Genomic DNA, 23,305 nt, shown 5'->3' with positions numbered 1-23,305 from the left:
GATACCTACTAATGATTGCACGTTTTCGATTGAAAGGAGTATTAAAAAAATATATTTTTGAGTTTATTAGAAGTTACCGTTGGGTTCGAGGGGTTTTGACAAATTGAGTTGATTTGTTTTATGAATGTCGTTCGTGGGAATGTTATTTATTATTGGATTTGGAATAGTTTTTGTTGTATGAATAAATTTCATGATAATTAATTGGTATATTATTTGTCATATATATGATTATTTAGCAGTCTTATCGCTTTATTATTGTTAAGTATTATTTTGGTATTTTTTGCAAATAAGCAGTATTATGTAACGAGGGACGGTTGGGGTGACTGGATGAGTGACTATTCTCTGTGTTGAATAGTTAGGTATAATAAAAAAATAAGTCCGTACCTACGTAATGGATTTATAAAAAAAACAAATATACTTTATTTATAAATTGTTAAACACAAAATATGTTAATAATATTATGATTGTATAATTAAATACACTCATAGTATACATTTATATTTTATACTCGGTATTATCATTTATCAAAGAATAAAATGATTCAATGATTATTAGAATATTATAATGAATGTATTATTGTCATAACTCAGAAGCCATAAAGGTTATTCATAATTTATATAGACCGGACACTATTTAACTGGCGAGTAGGCGACAGAGTTACCAGTTACGACTTACGACTGACAACTCACGGCTATTATAATTTATAGCATAAGCCATAATTATAGCTATAATAGTATAGAACAATTTTATTATATATATATAGCAATAGATAATATCTATAGCCGTGGACAAAGTACAGACACGTTCCTAGATCCTACATTCCTACATTACGGCATTATGCATTGATGCATTATGCATTTATGATGCGCTCAGCGCTGAGCGCAGTACAAACACTGAACAATACTACAATAGTTTACACTTTACAATACCAATTTTAAAATATCGTACAATCAAACAAGTTTAATGGTTTTCTCGTCGCCTCGACAAGTCAGTACCATTGGTAGCAATGTAGAGACATCGTGTTACGGAAACAACCACAGAATAAATAATAATACAGTCATACAGATAAAGTAAAAACGGAATGCTCATATTTCACTGTTCGCCGTTTAGTAAAAGTGTTTAGTGCAGGCATTCGAGCACATTTTGGTCTAATCTATTCCCTTACTATATAGTGACTGCAGTGTTGTTGAAGTACAACATAATATTATTATAAACAATAATGCAATATGATTGTAACCGGTTTTGGTTCGAGTCCGCGCAATACGTCACGCGCTTACCCACATTATCAATAATTCACGATACGTAATATCATTGTGTATATCTATATACTCAATGGTAATATTTACGTCACGCGCCTACGAAAGATCTGAATATCTGACCGTCAAAACTGTACGACCATGCCATATTGCTTATACCTACCGTGCGGCGTGATGAACTACTATTGCAGTTTTTAGCTGTATGTCGATGAGGTACTCGGCAGAGGGCTGAGTCAGCCGGTCTCACGAGTCACAGACCACAGTCAACGTTCGAACGACGAACATTGTCATTTGTCAACAGTTCAGAACCCTGCAGTATTATAATATTTATAGTGTGGTACTGTGGTGCACTACATAGTACCGCGTCCGTTGTGCGCATTATAAAGAAGGAGAACGCCAGTGCGTTTTTGTCGTTATTTTATTTTTACAAATTGTGTTATGTATGTTTGTTATTGGTGTTGTCGCTTCTTCTAAGGTAGGTATTGCCATTACATATTTAGATAATACATCGCTCACAGCCAGTGGCGTGACCACTAACCAGGGGGTTTTTGGGCGTTTAACCCCCTCCCCCCCATTTCAAAATCCTGGCTACGCCACTGATCACAGCAGTTTCTTAAAAACTGTTGTGGTTGAACACGTGTGGAACGGTATTGAAGACCGTTGTGCAGAACCGTCGTGGATGAATATTATAATATTTTATAGGTAGCGGTCAACTGAATAAACTATCAAATAATAAAGTATAGGTGACTCTGTGTTTGAACATCAGCTGCAGAAAAGGAAATTCGGATAAATTTGAAAATTATTTCCAACTTGCACATTTAAATAATAATATATTATTATAATATACGGTTAATGTCGGGAAATATCTCATTAATCATTATTAATAACAATCGGTTGTTTTTATTTGTTTTCTATATAGTATGGTGTTATATAACTTGTGTCTAATAGTTGCGGCGTTTGCCGCAGTCATACATTCTGAAGATTGTATTTTCAATCTGAAACACAACGGAAAAGATATTCAATTTGATTTGAATCGGTAAACATAATACATAATATTATTATTATTAACATAATGTACAAGGTGATTCTTTTATTACTTAGTTTACACTTTTTGTCCCTAAAAATTTTGAATGTTGAAAATAGTTTTTTACAGAATTTTGTCTCAGCAAAATATTTTTTGATATAAATATAAATTTTTGAATGTTATACCTAAGTTTATGACATAAATCTTAAATTATAATAGACACCAATATGGCAATATATAATATCTTATATTTGAGATTCTGAGCGAAGCTATGAATTTATTGATTTTACAATAATGTGTTTTTTTAACATTTTTGTGTTTGGCATCACCTTTTAGGACAGTGAAAATGCTTAGATTTTCTTCAACAATATCTTTTCTGATAGGAAAGTGAATCTAGTTGGTACTTTGGGGGGTGTAAAAAAGTAAAAATTTCCCAGTGGTTTTAGTCACAGTGGCGTAAACTGGGGGTTGCACTTGCGACCCATGAAAATATCATAGGGTCGCAAAAGTATTTTTTTGCGACTCCAAAAAATCACGATTTCAGTTTTCGAAAAATTGATATATCAATATAATAAATCAACTAATTTATATTTTGAGAACCAATGTTTAACTTTGTTTTGAAGCACTGTAATTATTTTAATATTATATAATCTCCACATTTATTTATAGTTTTGTTATTAACCATTTTCTATTATTATACCAATATGGATATTTATATTTTATTGTGATCAGCGGGCTCGAGTATCAACTCTCAATGGCAGCTGATAGTGAAAACGTGTTTCATAGTTTAAAATTATTATTTGTTTGTTTTATACATGCGTTTATTTTTGATACTTGTATTTATTTCTTATCCGCGAACGATTCAATTTTAAAAGTATATTGGTATTTGGTATATATTTTTTGTATTATTTTGGAATTAATTGTTGTAGGTACCTGCTTATAAGAAAAATACTAATACACATTCTGAGAAAAATGTTAGCTTATCTGAAGAAAACCTCCATTCCCCGGGAAAAAGATTAAAAATGGTACCTAAATATAGTGAATAATTAATTTCATAGCATATATTTGTTAGTCATATACAATTTATTGAAATTATATTTATATTAATTTAATATCATTAAATATTTTATAAATAAATTTTATATTTTATAAAAAGATTGAAAATTTAATAGAAAGCTCCTAGTATATTATAGTTTCAAAGGCAGATGAAAAAAATTAAAAATCCAGTCACAATTTTTTTTTATAAGCATTTAGGGCCAGTATTACAATCATCGGTATGCTTCGATTACGCTTAACCGACTGATAACAGATTTTATTACCGGCCGGTTAGGAGTCGGTTAAATTTAACGGGAGATGGTAATACTGGCCCTTAAAGTTCAAATATTTACAAAATACATAAAAATGACGAAAATTAGCAAATTATTTTTAGTAAAATTTATTAAAATTAGGACCTACCGGCTACCACGAATTAGTGGCGCCGAAGTTTTTAAAATGTGGTCGGGCAATTTTAAAACTTCCCGGCCTCAATATCTTAATTATTTAATATAGACGTACCCTGATATACATTTATTCATAATCACGGTTTAAATATACTCATGCTCATAATAAAGTTATGAACTAATTAAAATATAGCCGGCCGGCCACATTTTTCAAAAAAGTGGTAGGGCCACGGCCCGACGTCAGCACTTCGGCGCCACTGCCACGAATATTATAACGTGTGGTACCTATACCAGTGCTTTTCAGACTAGCGGCCGTGAAATATTTGGATGTACAAAATACCTATTTATTTTATTTTAACGACTTTACGTGATACTGGCATGACGTGTTGTCTCCGTCTTACAAGTGCATAACATACTAAATTTTATACTCTGCAGAACTCGTGCAGCTCCTTTAATTTAAAAATTAGAGGGAATTAACCTCATATAAAACTTAAGGTAAGATTATTATCTATGCAACCTCGTGGGCCTTTTTTTATATTTTAATTTTAAATCGAGTATATGACTATTTTAATATGTACGAACAATTAACAATTTTAAAATACTCATAAATCGCTTTAAAAATTAAATATAACGAGGTTGAACAAATAATAATCTTACCTTTAGATTTTATGATAGGTCAATTCACTCTAATTTTGAGACTAACAGAGCTCCACATGTTCTGCTAAGCGTACAATTCGCAATGTTATGCACTTATAATACAGAAACAACACATGCGGGCAGAGCTGCATTTAGGGGGGGGGGGGCCTGGGTACAACTGCCCCGGGCGCCAGTATTTTAGGGGCGCCAAAATGTTGTAGCCAGAAATATGTTTACTTGTGAATTATTAAAATTGTATAATTTTAATTATTTTAATAACAGTATTATGTATAAAGTTTATTAGTATTATGCTGTTTGGCATTTTTTTAATTAATATTAATTTGCATAGTTTTATATAATTTTATTCATGAAATACCTACAACCTACTTAAATATGTTGAAAAAAAACAATTTATATGATGAATTATAAGCAAGGTTTAGGTGACATAAATTCATATGTATCTTTGCGGAGAGAGAATCAAGCAATTACTAAAAAATATTTTTTAAAAAAGCACACATTGTAAAACAAATATTCTTTTCTGTGCTCAAAATCTAAGAGGTTAATGAGGATCTAGCTCCCATATTTTCCGTGGGTAGGCCCCTTAGGGGGAAGCAAATTTTTTTTACCGGAGCTTAGGGGTGCCAATTTTTTTTTGCACCGGGGCGCAAATTGTCTAAATGCGGCACTGCATGCGGGTATCACGTCCTCTTAAAGGCTTACGAAAAAAAACCACAATTATTTTCGATTATAAAAATTAATTAAATGTTGGGATTTTTTAATAATAATTATCATTACATCGAAGAAGTTAATCTCAATTTAGATTTTATGGACTATATAAAGATTATATCATAAGAAATAAATGTATGATGTAAAATCAAATTAAATGTAGGTATGCCATTGTATATTTGTAACTATTATTTTAACGATTTTGATAGTATAAAAAATTCTACACTATCATAGATCCACCGTATGCTTAGTTAGTTAAGGGTAAATCATTTGGGTAAACATATCATTGAGTATTGAATATTATTATATACCTACTATACTCAATGATAATATTAATAAGACTATAATCTTTATTACCTACACTATTTACACCTGCACCAATAAGAGTATATATGACTAAGGGCCTGTTTTACAATCATAGTTTAAACCTCGGTTAAGCCTAACCCACTGATTTTACCAGCCGAATTCGGTGGTTTAACCTTAGTTCAACAATTGTAATACGGGCACTAAACAGTAATCAGTTAACAGATTCTTTATTCATTCGATCACTTAGTACCCATCTCAGTTTGATTAGTTTTTCCAAACTGAATATTACTGAAATTTTTGAAGCCCGTTGTGGTAAAAAGTGCGTTATAAATTATAATTGATAATATTTTAAATGTAGTGAATTTAGAATAAATAAAGGCAAAATGTTTTGTTGTAACTACTAAACATCAGTAACATAATACAGTTATGTTACATAAGATAACATAATGTTGAATACAATTAATAGAAATTTAATAAATTTAACGAGGAATTTAATCTTGACAATGATATTGGGAAATATTTATACGATACCGGTCCACATTATGTCGGAAATTTTTTTTTATTTAATGATAAATATAAGATAGCAGTAAATAAATTAAAAAATATGGTACTGGCTATGATTTTTGATTTTAGTATTTTAGTAATGATTTAATATAATATGATGTACCTATCTAATATTGAAAATATTTTTTCATAAGTTGCAAAAAAAAATAATTGGGAAACAAGTACCTCCTCGCGGTGTAATGCTAATGGACTCTAAAAAGTAAAATATAAAAAATTTGTACTTAAACATATTGATACACAAACGTGGTATTATTTACAAATATGATGTATCCAAACATTGTATTCATTTTTGGTGTCTGAAAACATTTCTACCTAAACTTATGTACCCAATCGTTCTCCCGATTGCCATGTACAAATATTTTTTTGTACCCAAACGTGTTAAGGCCATTAGTTTTATGAATTATCAGTATGAAACTGTTGAAAAATTGCCATAGAGGTGCTATATTTAATTGATTTGACATTGACATTATATTTTATGTTTTAATTTTTATTCTTACTTTTCTATTTGTTTTCAAAGCTTACATACCTAGACTGGTATTGAAATCTTTTGAATATGATGTGGTGTTGGATACACATCATTTTTATTATAGTGTTATTTTTTCACAGTGTTTTTTTCTGGGCCCTGGGGTTATTTATTTGGGGATTCATATATTTTTATGTTGTTTTGTAACAACTTCTATCTGGGTAGCTAAAAATTGAAAAAATTTTTTTTTGAGATAAAGAGTGTTAACAGTAGTTAAAAGAATATTACTCTGTTGCCTGTATTCATATTTCATATATTTTAATACTTCATTCAATGATATCTGAATATTTGATTTTTTTTTTCTAAGTTTGGAAGAACTTAAAAAAGTGAATTTCAACAAGTCGAATGATATTTACTTAAATATAAAGTTATGTAAAAGCAATGAACATATATCAACTTGCGATGGAATTAAGTCCAAAGTATGCTTAGTTAAATCCAAAAACACTAAAGCAGATATTGGATCCAAAATTAGAGGTACCTATTCAAATAAGTTTTTAGTCATTGAAGGAAATTGTTGTCTGTTGATGGAATATAATTTATTATAATATAATCAAAATCTGAGTATCAAAATATGTTTATAAGCGTGAATTTTTATTTTCAGAAGTGAAATTAGACGTTAAAGATCAACTGGTTTTGTCTTTGGAAGGAAATACTATTTGTGAAAAAAATCAAAAATACTCGACAGATCTAACGTTTACTTGCAATAAACATGTAAGCTCTAGGATTTAAATAAATATATTATTTTATATTACTATATCCTAAAGTTATATCACATAAATAACATAATACATGGACTATGAAAATGTGTAATATGTTGGGTTTTATATATTTATATTATTATATATTCTTGAAATTTAAATCTCAGTTAACACATTGACGGACAGTGAGGATTATAAATATTTATAAAAAGCATGCCTAAATTAATCAATTTTATAAAAGAAATAATTAAGAATTTTTTTAAATTAAAATATTGCTTTATTTTATCAGCGATCAATGTCACTTTATGATGTATATGGACAGTAGACTTGGTATCTCATATGATACCATTGAAAAAATCACTGCTGTAGCAGTAGCGTCTATTTCTGGTTGGTTTTCGAGCACTGCTATAGCAGTGCTATTACATATGAATTCAAAAGTGTCCCCTGGCATCACCAAATAAAAATACTGCTACTCTTCATGATTGTCCGTCAATGTGTTAACTAATGTAGGTCCCGGTTACCTATCCATCTAACTCATACGTAGGGTTACATTTCATATATCTGACTTTGAGTACCTAATTAAAAAGTTCAACAATATCCATTAAGTTAAGTATCAAACTATTTTACATCACCCTTAACTTAAAATATAGTATTTACACAACTTTTTGTTCAAAATAAAAATAAATTCTGAATTATGTGTACCTAATTGTTTACAAAACATATTTTTATTAATAATATTTCATTTTTAGTAGTTTAAAGTTTGGGATTTCATAAAGTGATTTCTATACTGGTTTCCGGTTTAGGACTTTGGAAAAGTCCCACTATCTAAATACTCCAGCCGATGAAAAAAAATTGACAGACAAAACTGGTGGAATTTGGTTTAACAGATTTTAATTTTGACAACGGATTATGATTGAGATTTCCATCGAGGCAATTATTAATTTCTCAATTAGATTTTGAGCGGAGAAGGAAGCTATTGGTTTTACAATGGTGTTTATTTTTTCTTTTTCTTTTTCTTTTTTTATATTCTGTATACAACATTTCTACCAGAAGGAGTGCTTCGATTTCAATATATAGTAGCTTATCTTTTAGCAAATTGGATCAAGATAGTACTTTAGAGAGGTCATTTTTCGATTTACTCAATAGTTGTTTAATGCCACGGAAAAAACCACAGAAAAATTACGAAAAAACGCTAAAAATGAGATTTTAATTTCCAACGCTTTGTTTATCACCATAGAAACGAATAAAAAATTATAATATTATAATATTAATTCAACTTAAATGATAAAATAAATAATAACAACATAAAATATCCAGACTGACAAACCGTCTCGCTCAGAATTGTTTTTCTTATACAATGATATTGTATCATTGAATTCAAGTCTAATACAATCCATTATACAATGACCCACTTGTAATCTACTGTACGGCAGAGCGACATCCACTTACCTGCTTTTTTAATATTGTTATTGTCATAATATACATTAATGTGTTAATATTTTTTTATTTTTTTTTTTGAAAACTGCCTGATGGCTTTTTTATTATAACGATCAATGATCTTTAACAATACATTTCAGAGGTATACATAAATATAAGATACTAATGAATAATATTTTGTAGATATATATAAACAAAAACATGTTTGGGTTATCACTCCCAATGGAGAGGCCCGGTCTTAGTCTAACATTTTATACTAAGTCATATGGTCTTCGGCGTTTGAGACGCCTTATGTCTTGAGAGTTGTAAAGTAGTTGAATTGCTGCTGGATTGGTGTGTTGATCTAGCCTTATCTCGTGTTTTCGGGCAAACTTTGTAATCTCGTCCTGGACGGAGGGCATCATCAAGTCTCGGTGCATAGTGTCATTTCTATCGTACCGGTATGCTGCGACAATAGTACGGAGAGCAATGTTTTGACAGCGTTGAATAATCTCAATATTGGACCTACTGGCACAACCCCACAGTTGTATTCCATAGGTCCATATTGGTTTAATTATCGCTACGTACAAGAGACTAGTTTGCTTGTAAGGTCTAGTTCAGAATGTGTTAATATAAATACAAAAATCTCATATTTTTATTCATGGATATCACAGCTGAAAAAAATAGATATTCAAAATCGCCTCGATGGAATCCTAGTATAATTGGCAATCAATGAGAAAATCAGCTTTAAAAATTGAAATCTGTCAAACCAAATTCCTTTAGTTTTGTCTGGCTTTCTTGTCTAAAAACCACTTTTTTTCATCGACTGCAGCCCCCTCAAGATTTAATTTATGATATGGAATTTAAATATACTTATTCATAAATCCCCTCTAACAACTGTCCAACTATAACTGTATAACTGTGTATTTATCGTATCATATTATATAGTTGAATCTTGAATCATTAAAAACGGTATTCCATAATCCCAGGTTAACTTGGTGAATTATGAGAATTTTATGTTCACATACTCGTAACTCACTTAAAAATTAAAATATTGTAAAAAACCAATGAGAGATCATAGATAATGTTGTTACTTAAAAGTTAGATAATAGGTCAATTCAATTTAATATCAAAACTGACAGCAACCTATTGAAACTAGCGAACAAAAATTTGCTATGTTGTATGTGTGTAAGACGGAGACAACACAAGCGGTGCGATGTCCTCTTAATTTATCCATTTAGCTGAAGCCATAATAAATCATATTATATTGTAATTATTAAATGTTTGACATTTGATATTCAAATTTAATTTCAGATGAATGAAAATAAAATGGATTTTAAGCTAAATGTAAATCGTTGCAAGTATGTTATAGAATTGACGTCTGAAGTTGGTTGCCCAGTAGATGATTTGGATATAAGAAATGTTTGTAAAGTTGCAATACCTCATATCAATTTTAAGTAAATATTTTATTTCAAACATAAGAAACCATTTATAACTTTCAAATAAATAATTTAATAATATTTTTTTAAATATTTGCATGACTGTTCAGTTTCTACTGTAATAAGTAAAACAATAATATTATTAATATAATAAAAATGTATGAAACAAATATAATAAAATATACTATTTACCTACCTAACAAATATTTTTACTAGATATTGCACAAACCAAAATATTAAAGTTATCTATTAAATGTTATATAAAACAAATGTGAAAATTGTTTTAGTAGAAAAGTGAAACATTTCTACATATCAAAATATTATTATTAAGTTAAGAGTTGAATTTTAAAACCTCATAAGAAAATCTATAAAATAATATTAAATAGATCTTAAACATTATATTTTTCATTGTTTTAAATGGGTAGGTAAATATTTATTTTTTTAGTATACATTTAAATTAAAAAAATTAATTTACATTATATTTAACATTTTCACAGCTACACTATTTATGGTCTACAGCCTGTGAATGCTACATATATTTTTTTTTTAAATTTAAATGTTGAGATTTATATGATCTAAATATTGAAGTTTAAAATTATGTGAACCGATTACCGGTAAATGACAATATTATAATAGTAAAGGAATGTAATAGTATGTACTGAAAGGGTTGATCAACTTACACTTGATTTCTTTGATTTCATAATTTTTGTAATATGTAAAAATTGAGTTAATTGCTTTTTTTGAATTTTGATTTATTGAAATTATTAATTATAATGACAAATTTTTTTCACAATTAAAATTTCACATTTAAAATTCAAATTTTAGTTTTCATACTAATGACAGTTGAGATAATAGGTAGTTTAATGATAACATATTAATGTTATTTAAATTATTGGTGCAGATAATAAAACCAGGGCTTTGCACCGGAATCATTTTTTCGGGTGTTAAAAGAAATTTTGGGTTATTGAATTCGGGTGTTACGGGTTAATATACTTTTCTGGTTACGGTTAAATGAAAATTTATTCGGGTTAATTATGGTTAATTTGGGTGTTAAAAAAAAACCCATGTTGTATATCAATTAACATGAGATTTTCAATGCAAATTTGATATAGTAATCTGATTTTATATTTAAAGTAAACATAATGAAAAAATTAAAAAATTAAAATTAAATATTAATACTTATTAGTTATTAGTTTATTACTTATTACTTAGTACTTACTCAGACCTTTTTCTACAGAAGAAAGTTCTGGCTTATTAAATATTATTTTAATTTTTAACTAAACATATTTTCGTTATATTTATTTTTGATTAAGAATGTTTGACAACACAATTACTGTTGTCTATTATTGAATATTGTGAAATAAAATAAAACAATTATCTAGCATCAAGGTCTTTTTAATTTTTAATTAATTATTGTTAGTTACAAAAAAAAAATTGAGTTATGCGTTACACACTTACACTACTATCTTCTTAAATTCTTAGTCGCGTTAGTTGCAAAAAATACATACAAATTGATATGCCACTTAATTTTCAATAATTCGGGTTTCCGGTAAGCCCAAATGGAAATTCGGGTTTCGGGTTATTTCGGGTGTTTTTTTGGGTGTTAATTTTTTCAATGGGTTTTGTATATACGGGTTTTTGGTTATGCTATTTATTTGGGTTAATTCGGGTTTCGGATTACGTTCGGGTGCAAAGCCCTGAATAAAACAGTAGTTGAAAATGAATATACAAATGTACAAATTGTTATTCTCTATTTGATCATTGATTTCATGTACATACAGGTGCGGACTGGTTGAGATGCTGGGATGCTACAGCATCCCTAGCCCTAAAATATATTTGCCTAATACAGTAATATATATTATATATTTAAAGTCTCTAAGCACCTAATGAACATCGGATTGTTAGTAAATGTGATCTAATATTGTACAATTTTGAATGAAAGTTTGTTGTAATTTGGTACTTATTTACTTCTAATAACGTATATTCAATATTTAATATTTTTTTAGACATTAGTATTGCTATTGTTGATTCCTATTATATGACAGTTTTCACCATTTATAAACAAAATAAAAATTGTTTTTATGTAAGATAATATATATATATATTAGCCGACCCGTCACAGCTTCGCTCGTGATTGGTTGTTTATTTGGCCTTCGGACAATGATATGTATAATTTTAATTCAAATGTTATCGTTTAATGTTATCAGCAAGTAAATATACAAAATGGTTAATGAATACATATTGAAATGTTTCTAGCGGTATTAACGATAAATATATTTTTATTAAAAATAGCCAGTCCCGTGCACTTTGTTGCCCGTCAAATGTACCAACTCTATATGACTCAAATATATATATATATATTATATATATAAAATTTGTTTTTTAAGATTTAATTTGAATCCTCTACGACGTTTAACCATTAACTATTTGGTTGAAAATCAAAATCGTCAATTTGAGCTCAATATCTGTGGCCGTCTCACCGACAACAACAAATGTGGTGGTAATATCACAACAATATGTGATATAACTGATATCAGAAATCCTAAAGTGTATGCCGTTGGAAGATATGCAAACGATCAACTTCTGTATGATACAGATAGTAAAAGCTTAAAATTGATCCAACACGAAAAAGCTACTAAAAAAAAAAGTTTGTATAACAAAATAAATTGTTATGAAATTTAATATTTTTAATCAAAAATATTTGATATAATAGAAGGTAGGAGAATTGAATTCATTTTTAAGTGTGATGAAAATATAGCACCTGAAAAAACAAAACCAACATTTTTAAACGAAGAAAATTACCAAGATAAAACAATTTCCCCAAATATTGCATATTTTGAAGTAGCTACATCAACTGTTTGTATACCAAGAATGATATCATGCGAAGTAAGAATATTTTTAATTTTTAATTACTTCTGAGTTCTTTTATTGTTTACTGTGTACCGATTTGATTTTACTAGCCTTATATTTTTTGAATTTTTATATAATATATTATAATCGCATATTTCTAATAAAGTAGAATACAATTATAAATATAGTCAACATTTACATGCACATTTTAAATCAAAATTATAAACAATATTGAACATTATATAATTAGTTAAAATGAATAAGTCTGTTTTACACAAGTTGAGTGTTGTAAAAACAGAAAATCACTAATTTAAATAATTAATTACTAAGTTGGTTGTATATTGGCATATTCATTTGATTGTATTGAGTATTAATTAAAATATTACCCCAATATTTTCAAAAGTATAAATTATTACATTATTGCTATGCATTTTATAGGTAATTACAAAATATACGGCTCGTTTCAATTTAAAACCTTTACACAAACGAGTAGACAATTGGAAAATTATTAATAAAAACAATCGTGGAATTTTTTACTTAAATATTTGTGGTTATTTAAACGAATATGATGGACAAATTTCAACTTCATGTACAGGTTATTAAATGTGTAATAAATGCAAACTACCTATCTATGATGTATTAAAATATTTTTAAGAAATAAATGTATTTAAAAATATAAAATTTTTTTTATAGTGGATGGTAAAACTTCAGCTTGTTATGTGGATGGTTCAGGTAAAGGAATTTCTATTGGGTCAACCCAAATTGGTCCTTACTATGATGGAAATTCAATAATATTGAATTATAGAGGTAAAATAGTTAATTATTTTATAAAAATCTGAGCTTATAAAAATAAAATTATAGGTTGTTAAAAATATCATTACAATAAAAAAATTCTAAATAGAGGTGTTAATTTAAACTATAAAAATCACAAAATTTGACACAATTAGTGTGGTTAGGTATAAAATCGTTATCCTATGTTATATCGACGCCCCAGATCAAAACTGCAACAACCCAAATAATTGGTTTGTTGGGTATAATGTGTTTTCTATATTGTTTCTCTATGTAACGTAATGTAAATTATAATTTTGAAAATGCTCTCTCGTGGTCAATAATTTAACTATATTTTATTGTGTTCTTGAACTGAAATCGTTACAAGATCGTCTATAAGATGGTGTACATAACTTGAATTTGTTATAACTCGAGTTGTTGCAGTTTTGAACTGGGGCGTCGATATTATGTATAATATTTAAAATGTTGACAGACGGAGATAAGTGTAGCAATTCTTTGAAGTGGTCAACGGTTATTAATTTAACTTGTTCTGGTGAGACAAAACTCATACATGAAACAACAAATTTCACTTTATGTACCCATGTATTTAATTGGAAAACACCTAAAGCATGTGAAATATTGGTAATTATACATTTAAAAAATGTATACTTATGATTTAAATATTTTATTATTTTATTTTAAAGTTTGAGAGAAAAGATCAGTGTATGGTTACACACCCATGGTATTCTCAAACCGTGTACAATATTAGCAATTTAAAAGATCAAACGTTTGAAAAGAACATTGAAGATAATGCATCATTTCGGTTTAGTATTTGTGGCCCATTGCAAAAACCATGTAATGGTATTTTAGATTCAGCAGCATGCTGGTCAGCTGGTGGAACTGAAATGAACATTGGGCTATTTACTGAACAGATAGTGTTTGATAATGGTTCCATCTATATGTCCATGCATGGAGAAAAATGTGTTAATAACGGACAGGGACCTAATAGTTACACTATTATTCGATTCGTGTGTGATTACTCAGATTCAAAATGGATTGAATACAAAAAGGTTAGTATTGCTCACAATTAAGATTTATTTATTTGTAAACTTGTGCAATTTATTCATTAATTTGCTATAAATACAATATTGAATATATTTATATATACAATATACCCTAAGTCTAACGAGGTTAGTAGGTACATTTCATTTTAAATAGCATAGGAAATACAGTAAAGCCCTGTTATGACGTTATCTCGTCCAAAACAATAATCTAAACACTATCAAAAAATCAAAAAATGTTAAATAATGTCTAATGTTGTTGGTATATTTTATTTTAATGATACGCATGATTAAATTTAGAAACAGTGGATGGGTGGATGGACCTTCCAGAATTCCAAACCTTGGGAAAGAAAACAATATCCTACACATCCTCCTCACAGCTGTGGATTCAATCTCTACCCTACCTAATCATTGTCTCTCATACTATAGAATAAATTTAAATTAACTTTTTTCTTCTCTTGATCTCATCTTTTTCTATATTAATGTTTTTTTCTCCAATAATGTCATAATAAAATCTATCCTTAATTTTTCACTTCAGACCCACCTAAACATTTATTTTATAAGCTTAACTTCTTTTCTTTCATGTAATTATTATAATTGTTTTTGTTTTTGTTTTATATTGTTGATAGTATAGATACAATAATTCCTATGTAAAATTTCATAAATAATTTAAAGTTAAAAAAAAAAATAAACGGGTAAGTGGATGTCTCTACTGTACAAAAGGTTACAAGTGGGTCAGTGTATAATAGATTGTATTAAATTTGAATTCAATGATATCATATCATAGTATACGAAAAACAGTTCTGAACGGAGACAATGTTAGTCAGGATATTTTATTATAGCTTGTAAGTTGAATTAATATTATAAACTACAACAAAATAACTAAAATCGTTATTTTTAATTTTATTTTTATTTGTTGATGAAATCCTTCTGGTAGAAATTTTGTATACAGGATACAAAAAAAATTAAACACCATTGTAATTAAAAACTAATTTAAAAATAGATTACATTTTTACATAATATAGTTAAATCTAGGTAACTCAAATTTTTTTTCTTGCTCCTTGAAGTGTGTCTTATGTTGTGTTTGAGGTCTATAACTATAAAAATACACAAGTAAATTTTATTTTATTGCTCTTGAGATTCAAGTTATCTAGACTCGAATGTATGTAAAACTACTTTAAATTTAAAAGGGAGTGTCTTCAGAAAATAAAAGTTTTACTTTTACAATCAAGCTGACAATTTATAAGAAGTATACCTAGGTGATATACCTACAGAAACTGTTTTTAATATTTACTATGTAAAAGTGGTATATAGTTTAATATTGATTGTATTAAATAGAGCCAAATAGAAATTGTATTTTGTTATAAAATAATACTTTACTTATTATTTATTAGGACTTTGAAGAATGTACTTTTCAGTTCACCATATATACAAAATATGCATGTACACAGCCGTTAAAAATTAATTGTACCGTTGATGATCAATTGGGAAATATTTTTGATTTAAGTAAATTAACTAAATCAAACAGTAATTATGAAATTATTACTAACCAAAAGAAAACAATTATTTTAAATGTTTGTCATTCTGTTATTAATAATGATATTAATGGTGTAAACTGTCAATTCAATAGTGGAGTCTGTTTAGTCGACCATAATAATTTATTATATTCTAACCGGTAAGAGTGATTTAATACTATAATATGTATGTATATGTACTTAATAAACTAATAGAATTATTCAGTATGTTAAATGTTAATTAATTGAAAAGTTGGTAGTTCTAATTCTAAATACAATGCAGGTATTGTAGTACAGATTTCTTTATGTAATGTGATATAATATGAATAATAAAGCCTCCTATTTACCATAGTCATAAAAAAAAAAGACACTAAAATATTGATTTTGATTTTCTAAAAAAACCTTTTTTTAAATTACTTATTTATGATATAGATGAAAAAACAATTTTGTTATCAGGGGAATTTTGGTTGAATGAATGCAAATTATTTTTTCAAAATACAGAATAATTTTGTAAAATTCTATGGTTTTCACACTTTGATAACCAAGCTAATCCAGTGAGTAATACAATTCTTTGAAATTGTACTTAGATCATATATGATCCAAGAAATAGTATGTAATATTTATATTATTTTTTAATATTGTTCAATATATCCATGATAAACTGTTATGCACATGTCTATTTTCTATGACTCATGATCTTTGTAACAAAATTTATGTGTCACCGAAATATCTCATTTTTTAATTATAGCTTTTTCATCACAAACTCTTGGGCCTATAGAATTAACTTGTGCTTCGCAGTTCATGGTGGATGTATTGAACAATATAAAAAAAACCTATTAAGAAATATTACATACAATTTGAAAGAGTAGTGTGTTTTTTATTACTTAGTGGATTAGCATTAGTTATCAGTGTGAAACCATACAATTATATAATGTCATACTATACTTTTAAAAGTATAATTTGCATTCATTTCAATCAAAACCCCACAGATTTCAAAATTTGTTTTTTTTTTATCTATATTATAAATAAATAACTACAAAATAAATATTTTCAAATTTTAAAAATTCAATAAAAAAAATTAGAGATTTATAATTTTTTTTTTAGACAGTTAGTCTATTAGTCAAATATTACGTTAAAAAACTGCACTACAATAGATATCTGAATTACACTTTGAACTAGAGTTACTGACTTTCAAATTAATTAACATACTGTAAATGTATTTATATTATGTTTTGTAAATACTATTTTAGATATAAAAATCTTGGGGATGTAAAGGAAAGCCTTCAAAAAAAGGGAAATAAAATAATATTAGAAATGGTCAATGGCTTTTATAATAATCACAAAGTTTCTTCAGTCATTGAATTTATATGTTCAAATAAAAGTAATGTAAGTATTGTTAATATGAATGTATATTACATTCTAAGCAAAATATAATATGATCCATTCATGCATGATATTTATATGATATTGAAAAAATGAAATTAATCATTTAATAATTATTCATTTAATTTAGGAATTATTTATAAATTATTATTCTGACATAAATTTCAATTATTTTTTTATGTAGGGTCCAGTAATAACTGCCGAAGAAAATCATACATTTATATTCCAATGGTTCACACCATTGGTGTGTCCTATTCATCAACATATTAAAAAAAGAGAAATAATCAACAATTATATTACATTAAAGCCAATTGACATACAAATTTATGGATTAAACTATACCATATATATTTGTCCCAAAAACAATAATGATGTTAATTATAATTCAGGTAAATCGTGGAACATGATTAGCAATTTATAGCATATTTTTGAATGATTATGAATTATGATTATATTTTACAGAAATTTGTTTAAATAAATCTTCACATGGACGAACAATAATTTTGTCTGTCAATAAACAGAACAATATATATCCTCTGCAGAACAAATTGTATTTTGATCATAAAACTAATACAGTTTGTGGTGAAAATACGAATACAACAGTTCAAATAAGGTTTATGTTTTATTGTGGATATAAGTTACAAATACCTAAAGTTACAAAAAATAATTGTACAACTAATGTTCTCAGTATCAATCCAGAGATGTGTGATGAAAAAGTTTGTATTTTTATTTATTTATAACGAGTAAAAAATTAATTTAAAAAATATATAAATTACAATATTATTATAATTTTAAAGTAATAACTAATAAGTATCTAATTCATATTTACAAGATAATAAAAAATGTATAACAAATGTTCTATTAATGTATTATAGTTGGAATGCAATGCGGGTTCGTATGATTTAACACCGATTAAAGGAACTCATATAGTTAATATTAATGAAAGAAAGTATTATATTAACATATGTATACCCGGAGCAAAAGGTATTGGAGGAATAATGGAACTCAATAATATAACTTATGTAAGTAAGAAAAAAATCCAAGTTAAGTAAATATTACCTAAATATATTTGTAAAATTTATATTTATATGTTATATGTTTATATTATATATTTTACTTTTTAGTATGGCAAATTGAATTATATGTAATTATGTTATTTTAAATTCTGAATAAGCTAGTCCAAAATCAACATACATTTTAACAGTTTTGGTTGTGTAAATTGTTTTTTAAATTGTTTGGTTTTGGTTGGAATGACTTTTAAGTTGTGTTTCAATTTTATTAAGACGTCTCAGTATCTTATTTTGATGTGTTGTCTCGTACTCTCGTGCTCCATTTTACAAACTTGCAACATACCTTGCACATTTGCATTTATTTAAAACTAATTTTATGTTGTTAGCCTTATTAGAATGAATTAACCTTTTATCAAACTTTAAGGAACATTATTATTATTATTATATATAATTTTTTAAACTAAACATTAACTTTATAATAAATTAAAGCGAGGATACTTAGTCTGACTTAGGATCACTGTGATTACACTCAGGATAGTCTATTTTTTGTATTATTATTATGATTATTATGATTTAATTGTAACTGTTAATTGTAGTGTTGGAAAGCCTGACAAATTATCATGTTAGACCCTAGACGCTGGTTAGGATATATACTATCAATGTATAACTGTCTTGACAAGCATTGTTTTTACCATCCTCATGGCAAGACAACAAGACAAGAATAATGAAATAACGTTAATGTCGAAAGTTGAAATTGATGTTTAATTAATTATTCTAGCCGAATTTGAGTGTTTAACAAAAATATGTGTATATTAGATTTTTAAATTTTTAAAAGTTTTTATGAGCACCTGTAAAATATTACAATTTAAGAGTATTCATAACACAGTTAAAAATTAAATAGGCATTGTAGAAAACCAACATACATACACAGGTCACCTTACCTTATATTTAAGTTTTAAAATAGATACATTTTTTCTAATATTAAAGCTAACAACAGTTGTTCAATAAATTATTTGCTTCCGTATTGCATATTGTTTATATTTTTTAGAATATTGGTTATCAATTAACACCATTTAAAACAAATGAGGAGGAAACTGTTGAAATGTCTTTTACGTATGGAGATAGTTGTTTTGATTCAAGATTAAAATTACCAAACACAAAGTATTCTACTACAATGAAATTTATATGCGATATTACTGAAAATGAAGTATAAAAACAAATTCATAATACCTGACTCATTAATGACATATTTAACATTATCATTGACTAATATAAACTATTTTTACTTACAATTATACAGGGAAAACCAATATTTAAGGATTCTAAAAGCAATTGCACATTACATTTTGAATGGAAAACTAGTCTTGTATGCAGCAGAAAATTGGTTGAATTCGATAGGGATAAGTGTGCTGCAACTGTTAAAATATCTAGTCAAAATGTTATAAACAATGTAACTAAAGATTTAAAAAATATTTTGAGTGTTAATAATGTAAGTTTAAATCTCATTTATATAAGAAGGGGTCAGATTTTAATGAACTAATAAAATTAAAAAATGCTGATAAAAAATTAATTTGTAATCTAAAATCTCAAAAAATTTACTTTTATTAAATTTTTACCCCTAAGATATTTAGGGGTAAAATCTATCTAATTGCATCCTCTGAAACAAAAGAAATTAAAAAAAATACAAATCTGGACTCTGGTTTTAGGAATCGTCAATTATTTTAAGCGAATTTATGTATTAAGAGAATGTCATTGCACTATTTGTTTATCTCTCACACTTACCCAAATGTGACAAATCAAATTTTTATTTGGCCAAACCATCCTTCACTAGTTTAGGGATTAGAGTGCGTTGACCTATTATCAAACTGAACATTAAGAACATAATCTGTGGGTAATTATTTTGTATGTATTAGTTACACATTTTTTATGTACGTTGGATTTTTTTACGATATTTCAATTTTTTATTACATTTTTATAGATGCTCAATCACGCTTAAAAATTTTAATTTAAAAAAAGTAAATGTACGAACACGGATAATGTTCTGCTAAAGTTTGATGATAGTTCAATAAATTCACCATTCTTATTTGCTTCTATTGAATGCAAATTTGGTATGGTGCTCATCGGCCTTAAAGAGAAAATAAATAGGTGCTGCAATGTTTATGTTTAATTGAATGAATGTTGTATTTTTAGTTAATTGATGATTCAACAAAAACAAACTACCAAATAGACTTCTGCAATGGATCTGTCAGTTTAAATGGATCGACATTTTTTGGAAATATGAAACTTGGATATGATATATTTAAGAAACAATTAATTGCTAATTTTCAAAATACAAATGATAAATGTAAATAGAATTATGTTAAGAACTACCTTTTCAATGAAAATGGAAATATATATTTAATATATTAAAATGTTTGTTTTAGATTTCACAAATGTAGAAATTATTGTTGCATGCACCAAATCAACAGAAAAATTATTAACATTTCAAATTATTCCAACAAATGTTAGTTTACCATGTCCAATATTTTCTAATACTGTCGTCTCAGATGGTTGTATAAACTTACTAAAAGCATGCATAAAGTATCCAGAGTATACCCCTAATATCCCATTGAATAGTTTTTCTCTTAAAGATGCCGATATTTATAAAATGTATAGGGATTTTAATTACCTCAAATTTAAGTTTGGATACTTAGAATTTCTAAGACTTATTGTTTAATTGGTAATTTTATTTCTAATAAATTAAAATAAAAGTGGACCTTTTTTTTTTAGAATGGAGTAAGAATCTCTACATATTCTAAAGTTGTGTGTTGTATGGTGGATTTCAATGATCACACATATGGAGAAATGTGTAAGACATATCAATTAATTTCTATATCAACTACAAAAGCAGTTGAAAATCAGCTGTCTATGGGTTCTGAGAATAACAAATCAATTGAAACTAATATAGAATTTACTAAAATAGAAGAAACGTACTTATTGGTAACAGAACAAATTGAAGAATCTGTGACACTTGTTGAAAACTATAATACAACTTTACAACAGTTCTATGGTAATATCAACATTGACACATTTTTCATGGTAAATAACTGTTAAATAAATTGTTTAGGTAAAGATGTGATTTCTGATAATTTTACCGATGTATCAATAGTTAAGAAAAAAGAAGTTTCTGGTACTTCATTTTATACAGGTAATACCTATTGGCTCTTTTATAGATAAAGTTTATTATTATTATTTTTCAATACCTAATAAATTATCCAAATTCTAATAAAAAAAAACAAAACAAAACAATTATGGTATGTATATACTTATTTTAGGTCCATAATCTTCTTGGACATCAATTTCCGACAGGTAACCCTGAATATTTTAGCTGAATAAATATAAACTTATTAAAATAAACCACCTAACGTTTTTCATATTAATTTAAATATTATGTTAAATGTCCTTAGTACCGACTTAATTGGTGGGTATTAAAATTCAATATTTTGTGGAGGTAATATTTCCATTTTTTATGAACTGTGTGTGAATATTAAAAAATAGAGTTTACCTCAATCAAACTTACTATCTATCACTATTTACTTTAGAATTTGAATACTAAAAGTATATTCATTATTTATTCAAAACACAAATTATGCAAATATAATCAATTATCAGTAATAATAACATGTATAACATAGTATTCTATATACTTTTTTTTTTTAGTTTTAGTACTAATGGTCTTAGTATTATTACCATTAATATGGATTTACCGATGGAAGTTACTGAAGGAAATAAGGACAATTTCTTACACTCTGCCATTTGTAAGTCATTAAGCCATCTAGCATTGAATATAATTGCAAGTTTTGACGAATCAATTTAATTTATTTGATGTTTATATTCTATAATTAATATTTTACACAGTTAATTTTTATTTTTTAGGCCAGGCGGAGACGAAGAAGTTATAATCGTAATTTAATGTAAGTTTTAATTCTAAATTTATTTTATTCTTTATAAGTGATTTATTGTTAAAAAATTGTTCCTTAATATTTATGAAAAGTTTCTCTTGTAAATTTTGTCTGTTTTAAAATTTAGTATAAAATTAAAAATTTCTTTTGTACTTAGTTTATAGTATTTCTTATTGTACCTATTTATTCAATGACAATTTGATTGTAAACTCATGCTTTTAAATTATAGTAGTGAAATTATTAGTTTAGCTAAGCACCCCGCCTCATCATTTCCGCCTATGCCAATATATGACATTATTGAATATTCTATAAAACATTCATAATTTATAAAAATAAAACAGATACTTAGATCTAACAGAAGTAAAATCCATCACTAAAGGTATTATACAAAACAATTTTTTTTCAGCTCACGAAAAATGAATATTTTTTTATTATTTAAATAATATCTATACATATAAAATCCAAATACCACTTATTACTTAGTCACTGATCGCTGTAACTCAAAAACTTCGCAATATACGAACTCGAAATTTTGAATAGAGGTTCTTCTCATATTTTCACCGTGCAATAAGAAAGGATTTCTGAAATTCTCATTTTAAAGAGGTGCCCAAACCAGGGATATTGAGGTTCACAATGGAAATTGGAAATTTTATTTTTATTTTTTAATAGTTGTTATTGGTTACAGTTTACAGTAGAAATTAGTATTTATTTATTATTGGTTATTCGGGCAGATCAGGTAAAAGCTTGCATC

At 27.0% G+C, this 23,305-nt stretch overlaps 1 protein-coding gene across 2 annotated transcripts; it reads left to right on the top strand.

Annotated features, from left to right (window-relative positions):
* Nucleotides 1–1,244: 1,244 nt before the first annotated feature.
* On the top strand, nt 1,245–22,900 carry LOC100161559 (cation-independent mannose-6-phosphate receptor). Of its 2 annotated transcripts, XM_001943826.5 has the most exons (24): nt 1,328–1,731; nt 2,176–2,292; nt 6,782–6,948; nt 7,076–7,185; nt 9,903–10,045; nt 12,415–12,674; nt 12,741–12,913; nt 13,316–13,472; nt 13,571–13,684; nt 14,139–14,287; nt 14,350–14,715; nt 16,101–16,381; nt 17,471–17,606; nt 17,788–17,992; nt 18,066–18,319; nt 18,479–18,625; nt 19,662–19,820; nt 19,914–20,102; nt 20,804–20,957; nt 21,037–21,116; nt 21,383–21,662; nt 21,720–21,800; nt 22,313–22,410; nt 22,529–22,900. In XM_001943826.5, the coding sequence occupies exons 2-24, from the start codon at nt 2,177–2,179 to the stop codon at nt 22,568–22,570; spliced, it is 3,861 nt and encodes a 1,286-aa protein (XP_001943861.2). In that variant the 5' UTR covers nt 1,328–1,731; nt 2,176; the 3' UTR covers nt 22,571–22,900. The 2 variants fall into 2 exon arrangements, with proteins under 2 accessions (XP_016660957.1, XP_001943861.2); XM_016805468.2 differs by lacking the exons at nt 21,037–21,116; nt 21,720–21,800; nt 22,313–22,410; nt 22,529–22,900 and having other exon boundaries at nt 1,245–1,731; nt 21,383–21,465.
* Nucleotides 22,901–23,305: the final 405 nt, after the last annotated feature.

The sequence above is a fragment of the Acyrthosiphon pisum genome, chromosome A2, assembly GCF_005508785.2.
Source record: "Acyrthosiphon pisum isolate AL4f chromosome A2, pea_aphid_22Mar2018_4r6ur, whole genome shotgun sequence".
NCBI classification, from domain to species: Eukaryota; Metazoa; Arthropoda; class Insecta; order Hemiptera; family Aphididae; genus Acyrthosiphon; species Acyrthosiphon pisum.
The sequence above is the reverse complement of the archived record's forward strand: the minus strand, read 5'-3'. Positions and strand labels throughout refer to the sequence as shown.